Source organism: Ictalurus punctatus, chromosome 11, assembly GCF_001660625.3.
Source record: "Ictalurus punctatus breed USDA103 chromosome 11, Coco_2.0, whole genome shotgun sequence".
Taxonomy (NCBI): Eukaryota; Metazoa; Chordata; class Actinopteri; order Siluriformes; family Ictaluridae; genus Ictalurus; species Ictalurus punctatus.
In genome coordinates, this window is record NC_030426.2 from 27,644,690 (window position 1) to 27,656,198 (window position 11,509).

An 11,509-nucleotide genomic window follows, 5' to 3' on the forward strand; every position below is an offset into this window, starting at 1 on the left:
GGAGAACAGACGAGGTAGAGGGATGAGATCAAGACAGTTGATTTACATGATATACGTCACTTCTCTTTGTTAATCACACAGAAACAATTCATGTAGATCTACTAAATATATACATTAACTAATCATACAAATTTGAGACAAAGAAATTAAAACAGAAACACAGACACACACACACACACACACACACACACACACACACACACACACACACACACACACACACACACACACACACACACACACACACACACAGACACTCTCCCTCTCTTTCTTTCTCTTTCTGAGGCCCAAAGAGAGGAGCTTCTATAAAGGATCTGGGTCAGAAACAGAATAGAGAAAAAGAAAAGAGAGGATCAACAGTGTGTGTCTTTGGAAAATATGGGCGACCCTCTCCACGTGAATCCTTGAATCCCACCCCCACCATTCCCAACCACACACACACACACACACACACAGAAAAACACAGACAAATCCAGAGACACCACGAGAGAGCGAGAGAAACCACACATTCTTTTGTTGTGAGGAAAATAAGGTAAGAGCCAACTTTATAGTTATACATATTTTTTTTATTTTTTATTTATTTATTTATTTTTTACCACAGTTTGAATGTTATCTAGAAAAATTATTTAAAGTAACCGAACTAAACACTTTAGTTTGGTCTATTTAACCACTAACATTAACACCCCCCCCCCCCCAAACAGTTAACTACAAATTCTGTATGTAAATGCAATCATATAACCAAAAAGTTAAATTCAGTTTGAAATAAAAATCAAGCGAACAATACGCTATATTCTTATTTATTACAAATGTTTTTGCTTTATGTGAAAAGCTACAGAATGTGTGCAGTGAAAATGCCCCAGACTGAACTATGCCCCTGGCATTAGACCAAAACCATGAGCACTAACATCAGCACATTTCTGTTTGCACTTCATGGAGACAAACAAAAGGAGACGATACTACGAGGACATTTCTATAAATCTCACAGAAATAAATCTATACCATGGTGTGGAAGGTCCTACACATAAACAGATTTAAAAACAAACAAACAAACATTATTATTTTAGTCAACGAACTGATTAGATTTTGAAATCAATCCAAACAGGGTCAAAGTCACAGCAAGGTCAAATGTCTGGTGTAGCTTTTCGTCACTAGCCACCTTTCTATCTGAAGTATATTTTAAGGGGATCTCAGGCAACACATTAGCAACAAGAAGGGCGGGACTTGTTAGCGGTGGAGACGTCACCATCTGTGCTGTTGCTCTCGAGTTCCACTTGTCTGTAAGGTCAAATGTAACAGTGACGGAAGGAGTCTCCAGTGTCAGCCCTGTAACGGTCAGAGGTAAAGCTGTGACTTTAAGAGTTCTCACATCTTCGGGACGGAGAAGTTTACACTTCTCTGTAACGTATCACGATGAACAGGTGAGGGAACGACTGTTTATAGCTGCTGTAACATAAGTGACAACAGGAACTGACGTGTGTGGATGTTCTACAGCATTAAATGAAGTTCAACATGAACCAGCAGCATGTTGTTCTTTAATTTAAAAGATATCGCTGTGCTGTAAGAGGAAGAAAACACTTGAGGATGTGATGTGAAGGGAAAAGAATGAAATTTGGGGTGGAAACAATAACTCTGCTTCATCACACCACCCCGTCATGCAGTATTTCACTGTAACACACACAGACCCACACACACACACACACACACACACACACACAGAATTTTATTTATGACATAATAATATGTGAATATACATGGAAATGATAATACAGTATTTATCATAATATTTAGGAGCCAGGTTTGCATTTTAAACCTTGTTGTTGTTTTTTAGTTTTATTTATTTATTTATTGGGATTCTTATTTTGGATTGGATTTATTGGCATTTGGCTTGAGACTTTATTATTATTATTATTATTATTATTATTATTATTATTATTATTATTATTATTATTATTATTATTATTTACATTTACCTGGGTCACCTGAGGAGTTAATGTGGTGTCTTCCACGTGCTCTAAAGGACTTTCTGAGTTAGACAGCGGAACATGCTGGTGACCAAACAGTTTTGTACTGCCTTTATTCTACTGCCTCTGTTGCTCTTTATTTTGTTATAGGTAGGCTGAACAAATTGGAAACCTCTTTGTTTGGAGCAATTTGATTAGATACTACTGTATATTTCCTGCCTGTGTACCTGCATATCACCTGGCTTGTTCTCCTGCCTGTCTGCCTCTCACACCAACGATTAAACACAGGCATGACTCCCAACCAAACACAGTGTCTATAACAAAAAACTGAACAGCATCTTAACAGTGGATTTAATCTGTTCTAGTTGTAATGAGAGTGGTAGGATAAAATCAGGGGCAGACTTTACCATTAGGCAAAGGTTGGAAATTACCTCAGGCCCCGAGCTACCGAGGGCCCAATAATAATAATAATAATAATTATTATTATTATTATTATAGTAGTAGTAGAAGTAGTAGTGGTCGTAGTGGGGTATTGGTCTATTTTTTGGGGTAAAATGACTAGATGTTGTGTGATGTTAGTGCTAAAATATAAAGTTTCAGTCCTGATTGAGAAGTAGTACAGCTGAGTGGTGCAGCTCTCCTCCACTGCACCCAGATGATGCCCCCTGACCAACTAACATCCTATCTTGATTATTTTAAATTCTTTGTCACACTGTGACATGTGTGTTAGGATGTGGCGTGCTGTGGGCCGGGTGTGGTGGTCCACTCTGGGCCAGAACCTCCAGGGCCACTTTTTGGTCCCAGTTCTCCCCTGATTATTGCTATTAATGCTAAATAACCTATGCTGAAAATTTACATATCAATGTTAAAACACTGAAATGAGGGCCCCATCTGTATATTTTGCCTAGGGCCCCCAAATCGCTAAATCCGCCCCTGGATAAAATAAAACATGAAAGTGAAGTTATAAAATTTTGTATTGTGGAGTAATTGTGAGAAATTAAGTGATGAACTAAATATATAATTAAATAATTAACTAATTATATCATTAAATAATTAACTAATTATGTAATTAAATAATTAGTGGCACTCAGGTTATAAATTGCTGAAATATTTTCCTTACCTTACTCACCTTACTCCTTACCTTACTCACCTTCACTCTGTTTGTCTTCTAGAATTCTCACTTTTTATTGGATAACAGCAATGTGGGGTCACAAATTCCAGTTCCTGCTTCTGATCCACTTCCTGCTGTCTGACATGGCTCATTCCCAAGCTCCACCCCCTCCTCGCTTCAAGAACAGAATTGGATCTGGCATTTTCTCCATCATTCCTCCATCTTCACCTCCAATCCCATCAGAGGAAGCGAGGTTCATCCGAGATGAAGAACCTCGCAGTGACCCCATCCGGTATCTGGTCTCTGGCCTTGTGGAATCTTTACGCGGTCTTGTGTATCTCCATGGAAATTTGAGCTGTGCGGAGCTGGGGGTGGGGCCTTGGAAAGGGATGGGGTTTTCACATGAACTTCTGGGCTTGGTCATGGTGCCTGTACTGGTGTCTGCAGGATGTGAACCTGAAGCCGAGGAACTGGTGAGGAACTTGTTCATATTGCTGGGACGGGATGATACATGGGAACTTCTGGAGGACATAGTAGCTCTAGTTAGAAGGTCATCTTTACATCGTTCAAATTCCATGTCCATTCCATCCAAACCAAGCGGTCAGTCGGAGCGCCACTTGCAAGCCATGATGTTTAACATCCAACAGCTGGCAGGGAATGAAGATGTGGGTGAAAATGTTCCTGGCTTGGAGAAGCGATGTCAGGGCTGGATGAGGATGAAGGACACAGTGTTGTTAGGTCAAAAGGTCGATCATGGAAAGATGCGTCTAAGCAAAGCAAAGCATTTGTGCCGAAATCTGGGATTTGTCTGTGCAGGCGTGACACAGGAAGATCCCACCAGCCCTGAGTTATACCACGTTGTGCTCAGACCCGGCAGCTGGCTTATGCCTTCACATCCTCCCAACCAATCAGATAGCTGGATTCAGAGCTGCAGGGTGTGGCCTGTACGCTGGCGCAGGCACACCGCTCATCAGCCAGGCTGTACGAATGAAAAAGAGGAGCGTGTGTATAGAGTCGTGGAGTGGATCCCTGCAGTCTCCACCCTCTATAACCTGGGTACGGCTGTTTATTATGCCTCCATGAGCTGCTCGGATACAGCAAAAGAACGAGCCCTGATGAGCGCTGTGGATCTGGGAACCGATGCTCTCGTGGCAGCCACAGGTGGCACAGCGGGCATAGCCGGATATGCCCTGGGGGCGGGGCTTAAAACAAGCGTGAAAGCCGGAGTTAAATATCTGCTGAACAGAATGAACCATGAGGAAGACCTGCTCATGAACCAGAACAACTGGGAGGACGAAAGCATCAGCTATCAATATAAATAAATAATGATTATAAACTAATGACTGGATGTTTTTCCACTGCACAACTGGAACTGTACTGTTAGCACTAGATAACTGCAACGGTGCTTTCTCCAAAGGTACCAACATTTATAGCTGGCTGTTTCATTAATTTGTATTCAGGGGTGGAGCTAATAGCATTGTATGCTGCTGATTGGTCAAATATACAATATCAATATCATTTTATATGCAAGATAAAAATTCCATCCAAAACCCTTCCACACAATGTATAACATTCTTTACTATCTTCACTAAAAGTGATCATATTTACAAAGTAAAATCATACAACTGATTTTTTTTTTAATTAAAGCAGTATTAATACCAATTTATTCTTTTCTTGAGGAACTAAAATGATCTCTAGTTTTTATATTTGGTCCAAAACAATCTTGTGTAGTAAATCTGATCAGTCCACATGGGATAACTGATCTCTGTACATTCACGGATCTATGCATGCTCATCACACAAAAATGTCAAGTTCAGTACTTCTTGTAGGGGGCGTGGTCAAGCTCTATTATTAGTTGGTCACATGACCATAACGTGTCTGTAGCTGTACCTGTGCTAGGACCTTCCCTCGTAACTAAACTAAACTAAACTAAACTAAACCTCCTGGAGGCATTGCTTCTCTGACACTTTTAAACCTTGCCTATATTTTATTTTTCTGTGTTTTAAACTTGGTTTCATTTTATTTTTGACGGGAGATGATAGAAAAGAGCATGAGCCTCTATTTTCCACAGAATAATGCAATCCTTACCAACATGTCAATTCAGACAGGATATATACTGTATTATCTGGGGTTATTTCTACTGCTCGTATTTCTAAAAAACAAAAAAGCATTTCCCCATTTTCTCCCTAAATAATCTTGGCCAATTCCCACCCACCACCCAGCTCTCCCCTATCATATGAGAGCTACCACCTGGGGAGAACAAAATCATGGGGTGTCGTTATACACACAGATTGGCTAGCGATATCGTGATTGACAGGGGAGAGAGAGTATGCCCCGCCCACTCAGACAGCATGGCCAATGACAGGCTGAACACTTTTCTGTTGCGCCACTTTACAGAAGGTAAAATATGGTGTAATCTAAATAAATTCATGAGTGACATGCTGGGTTTGGAGAGCACTAAAACCCCAGAGATACTCCAGGAATAATTATATTCCCCACCTCCACAGGGACAACTAATGCAGTCTGAATAGGTCTTATGATATTCAGTATTTTCAGAAGAACTGTCTTTGCTTTACAGACTTTCTTTCACACATCATCACACACTCATACAGTAAAATTAGCCATTTGGCTCCGCTCACTTGTTTGGTTTCCAAAACATCAATCTAATTAAACTAATGTATGCAAAAACGTTGGAGAGCTGAGCCGAGGATAAAACATGACAAGTAGCAGCAGTTTTGTGACTTTAGAAGGTTTTTTTTTTACTGTGTTTAAACAATGTTGTATTCATTTCGTCATATTTTCACCAACAGTTTGTTGTTGGAATTAAATTCATTTTTATTTTGTCTTTCCTGTTGGAGATATCTGTTATAGCTCTTGTTTAGTTCGAGTTTTTGAGTGTGCAGTGTGAAAATGTCCATCAAATACCAGGAATTAAATAAAAAAGAAGATCTACTCCTGCACAGTTAAAAGACATCACATTGGTCATGTGACTCTTCACAGATTCCAGGTGAACAAACTCATTTAATACCTCTATAATTGTTTTCAGTTGACTCGATGATTAATGTATTAACAATACGACCAGTTTATTTTAAAGAAACTATCAAACAAAAACCCGATGCTACTAATATACATTTATATGTGATGTATGTGGTGGAATATTTAACTTTGTACATGTTTAATCTGTTACTGTCAGGTGTTTATGGCAATACAAATAAAGAGATTGGAAATGTTCCTACTTAAATGAATGGAACAGTCGTTTTACTTTTGTTATGAAAGTGTCTATGAAAATAAGCTTTGGCCATACGTGACTTCAGTGTGGAGATAAGGAGATAAATGTGTTTTCTGTTCCATAATGTGGTTTAAGTAAAGAATAAAACACTGTGCATAGTGCTATTACAGTAAACACTGTGGGGGGATGAAGTGGAGTTACTCTTACCACCCTGACACTGATTAGTTTCCTATAACAGCACCTTTGTGATGGCTAGTGTTGTATATAAAATATAGATGAAATAAACACGAGGGAGACCTACTAAGAGTAGTATGTAATTTTATTGAAAATTCACTGGGCTGACGTTCACCTAAGACACAACACACACAGATAAGCAAGGCGCAAACCATACATGTATTTGATTAGTGCGGCAGGCCTGAGAGCGTAGGTGGATGGTCAACTAGGAGACACACACACACACACACAGAGACCTATGCCACCATGCACACACATACAGAAGGAAAACAGAACATTATAAGAATAATAAAAGGAGTATTAGGATATTATAAGGATAATATAAGGATTATAAGGATTTTATAATGACATTGTGAAGTATGGAGTACAGAAAAGGGGGTAAAATACTTGCAAGCAGTATAACCAGATATAAAACAGAAATGTAGAGCAAATATGAAAAGAAAAAAGCATTATTAAACAGAAATACAGAAAAATGTGAAAGAAACTTACTCATAATGCACTTGAAGGTGTGGAGGATTCTTTTCTCACGAGTAACACAGACGAAGGCCTTAATTTTTAAGAGAGAACCAAGACCGGCCGTTTATAAGGGTAGTTGAGCCAAGTTGCACCTGTGAGATAACCGTCGATGGTAACGGCTAGGGCTGCGAGATAACCGTCGATGTGAACAGCGGACCCCGTGAGACCAAGGTCTCTCAAATGTTGAGTCTTGTACCTATTGGTATTGTGGGAAGGCTCTTTCTAAAACATATTGATGTCTGGGTCATCCTGACCCTAAGAAAACGGTAAAAATAGAAGAGCTTCAGCTCTGGGTTTTTTAGATCGCATTTTGGGACGTCTCAAACTGTGTGGCTCTTGTGTGGTGGAACGGAACGAATAAACCTGGACCCTTGCTTCTTCTCACTCATGGCTGGTGTCTTATTTTTCTTTCTCCAATTGAATGTGTGAGTATCTGTTTCTATGTTAAGTGTCTTCAGGTAATAGGCAAAATTTGGACCTACACTAGCCGACTGAGTCAGAGAATCTCCAAAACGGCAGGTCTTGTGGGGTGTTCCCGGTTGACCCCTGTCCACCTCTATAAGTACCTACAGTGGGAGCATGAGCATCAGAACTGGACCATGGAGCGATGGAAGAAGGTGACCTGGTCTGATGAATCATGTGGACTTTTTTTTACATCATGTGGAGTTCGGGTGTGTGTGTGTCGCTTACCTGGGGAAGAGATGGCACCAGGATGCACTATGGGAAGAAAGCGAGCCGGTGGAGGAAGTGTGATGCTCTGGGAAATGTTCTGCTTGGAAACCTCGGGTCCTGGCGTTCATGTGGATGTTACTTTGACACATACCACCTACCTAAACACTGCTCCAGACCAAATACAACTTCATGGTAATGGTATTCCCTAATATCAGTGACCTTTTTCAGCAGGATAATGACACACTGATGACACACAATGACATCCCTGACACACTGCAAACACAGTTCAGGAACGGTTTGAGGAACATGACAAAGAATTCAAGGTGTTGACTCGACCTCCAAATTCCACAGATTGCAACTTAAAGGATCTGCTGCTAACGTCTCAGTGCCAGATACCACAGCACACCTTCAGAGGTCTTGTGGAGTCCATGCCTCGACGCCTCAGAGCTGTTTTGGCAGCACAAGGAGAGGAGGACCTGCACAATATTAGGCAGATGGTTTTAGTGTTATGGCTGATCAGTGTAAAGCTGCACTACTGTTATAGGAAATTAATCAACACGTTCTGACCAAAAATTGATGACCCATTACGATATGGTATAAAAGTGGCCAGTGACACATATTTGTTTGTAAAACAGAAGTAATGATGTACAGTTAAAATTTTATATATATATATATATATATATATATATATATATATATATATATATATATATATATATATATATATATATATATATATATTCTTAACAATACAAGCATGTTATAAATGTCAGACTGTCATGATTAATGATTATTATTGCATTGTTCAAGATGTTTGTGGTGTGAATGAATCAGAGTCGTATCGAAAATGAGTTATAGACGCGTCACTTTGGACAAACCGGACGTTCCCCACGAATCTGGATCATATTTAGAGTATAATATTTAGAGTTGGGATTATTTCAGGTGAATGTTATGCATGCTCATTCACTGAGGTGTGTTATTTTTTAAGTGTAAATGTGGGTGTGACACTTTTTAAAAGTTATAAGGAGAAGGAAGCCAGAGGCAGGCTTGACACACGCTCATGCTTTATTATTTTTCTCTTGTTCTCAGGTTTCTTTATTTACACACACACACACACACACACACACACACACACACACTCACTCTCTCTCTCAGTGTACACTTGGCATTCTGCCCCCGTTTTACTGAAACAGAGAACATCCAGTCCAACATTCCCCACAGGTGTGCACTTCTGCCCTCCATTCACAAACCTTGTAGAATCCTTTGTTCCTGAAGGTGTGAAACGTGTGAGAAAAGTCTTACTGGCTGAACAACTTCACTAATTATACACAGTGAGGAACAAGTGCATGGGAAAGGAATGTGTTTTCAAGTAATCTGTAACATGAACACTTCACTGGGATTATGTATGTGATGGATTACTCATGTTTCTTTTCTTTTTTAGGAAGCCCTGTGGGACTCTATTTTTAACATTCGTCTTAGCAGAATAAAAAAAGAGCGTTTTTATATCGCGGATTTATATCGCGGATGTCAGTGTTGATCTAATAAGCCATACAAGTCTTTATAGTCGGGGTTCCCTTTAAACAATTAATTAAGTAATAACTACTACTAATACTGCTTTTACTATTACTACTACTACCACTTCTACTACTAACAACAACTACAATAATAATAATAATAATAATAATAATAATAATAATAATAATAATAGGATAAGCGGTATAGAAGATGGATGGATGGATAATAATAATAATAATAACAATAATAATAATAATAATAATAATAATAACAATAATAATAATAATAATAATTGAAACGCCCCGCGCTGCTGTGACGCACTTTAACTTTCACATCGTCATTTCTTGGAAGAAGCGATTCTCACCGCTTAGGTTTCGTTCTGGCTGTTCCTTCCACTTTCCCCCTCCGCAAGTTTGATTGACGGGGCTGTCGTCCAATCGGCGTCTTCACACCTGATCATGTGTGGCGCGTCATGTAAGGGCGGGAACTGAGAAACAAGCAGCCAATAGTGGAGCAATTCAGAGGACCCACTCGGCGCGGTTTGACCAATCAGCTGCAGCGTTGCCGGTGGGGGGAGAAGAGGAATAGCTGCTTCACTCACACAACAGCGAGGTGTTTATTTGTGTTTATCTGTGTTTATCTGTAGTCTTTGACCTGGTGGCAGGTTTTAATAATCTTCTGGAGTGGAGCGGTACATGACTTCAATGTCTGTGTCTGCACCAGCTTTAGTCTGTGGACTTGATCATTTTTAAACCAGCAAACAGCGTTAGCGTGTCAAACTCCACAACAGAGGTAAGTGTAGAGAAAGGGAAGCGGTCACAAATTGAGTTGTTTATTATTATTATTATTATTATTATTATTATTATTATTATTATTATTATTATTATTATTTTAACGTTCATCGAGTCGTTTTTATCAGTGTAAAGCAGTGGAGTATAAAATCTAGCTTTTTAAAGGTAAAGTAAAAAGCTACGTGTTTCACACAAACACGTCTCATATCTTTATTATTAATACAACGTCAAAATGTAATGACTGTTTGTTATTATTCCTGTTTATTTACTTTGCCACAAAAAATGTAAAAAAAAAACAAAACAAAAACATGTAATGCCGCGAATGACACAAGTTGCATTTAATCAATATCTATAGTTTTTCATCATCTGCAATGTTCTTGAATCCCATGACGAGTTGCACAGGACAACTTTGTGCACAACTTCCGGTTACCCCATTCCCCTCTCTCCACCCCCACACCCTTTTCCTCTTGAAGTAAACTTGTCAGTCCTGACACTGGAGACTCCTTCCATTAATGTTTAATTAACATCTCCTAACTTATATCAACAATTGATATCGTATACCATATCAGCAATTGTTGAATCTGTTTATAAAGCATGGGGTCTACTGTCCACTGTTACTATAGAAACGAAAACCTATTAGAACGAATGCGTTAATGTAAATGTAAAAAAAAAAAAGTGTATATATAATATATATACACACAGTATCTCACAAAAGTGAGTACACCCCTCACATTTGTGTAAATATGTGATTATATCTTTTCATGTGACACACTGAAGAAATGACACTGTGCTACAGTGTAAAGTAGTGAGTGTACAGCTTGTGTAACAGTGTAAATTTTCTGTCCCCTCAAAATAACTCAACACACAGACATTAATGTCTAAACCGCTGGCAACAAATGTGAGTACACCCCTAAGTGAAAATGTCCAATTTAGGCCCAATTAGCCATTTTCCCTCCCCGGTGTCATGTGACTTGTCAGTGTTACAAGGTCTCAGGTGTGAATGGGGAGCAGGTGTGTTAAATTTGGTGTCATCGCTCTCACACTCCCTCATACTGGTCACTGGAAGTTCAACATGGCACCTCATGGCAAAGAACTCTCTGAGGATCTGAAAAAAAGAATCGTTGCTCTACATAAAGATGGCCTAGGCTATAAGAAGATTGCCAAGACTTTTTGTTGCCAGCGGTTTAGACATTAATGGCTGTGTGTTGAGTTATTTTGAGGGGACAGTAAATTTACACTGTTAAACAAGGTGTACACTCACTACTTTACCTTGTAGCAAAGTGTCATTTCTTCAGTGTTTTCACATGAAAAGTTATCATCAAATATTTACAACAATGTGAGGGGTGTACTCACTTTGTGAGATACTGTATAAACAGTACTCAGTATAAATGAGTACACCCCAACAGATGTCTCAGAAAATCATCCATCCCTCTTTAGAATTAATACTTATATGTTTATATGTGTATATAAAGTGTATTTT

The 11,509-nt window shown here is 39.1% G+C and overlaps 2 protein-coding genes across 4 annotated transcripts in view; both read left to right on the plus strand.

Moving 5' to 3' along the window:
- The first annotated feature begins 284 nt into the window (after window positions 1-284).
- Window positions 285-6,317, plus strand: apof (apolipoprotein F). Its single transcript, XM_017480507.3, has 2 exons — window positions 285-532; window positions 3,134-6,317. The coding sequence occupies exon 2, from the start codon at window positions 3,162-3,164 to the stop codon at window positions 4,392-4,394; it is 1,233 nt and encodes a 410-aa protein (XP_017335996.2). The 5' UTR covers window positions 285-532; window positions 3,134-3,161; the 3' UTR covers window positions 4,395-6,317.
- A 3,494-nt stretch (window positions 6,318-9,811) lies between these two features.
- The window catches only part of stat2 (signal transducer and activator of transcription 2), a 26,342-nt gene continuing 24,644 nt past the window's right edge, over window positions 9,812-11,509 (plus strand). The window contains exon 1 of one of the 3 annotated variants that reach the window (XM_017480491.3): window positions 9,812-10,030. The gene's annotated coding sequence lies outside the window, so the exon portion shown is untranslated. The remainder of the gene's footprint in view (window positions 10,031-11,509) is intronic. The other 2 variants (XM_017480488.3, XM_017480490.3) reach the window with 2 other exon arrangements.

Excerpts from the sequence above, each read along its gene's own strand:
- apof (XM_017480507.3), top strand. The coding sequence starts at position 3,162 with ATGTGGGGTCACAAATTCCAGTTCCTGCTTCTGATCCACTTCCTGCTG.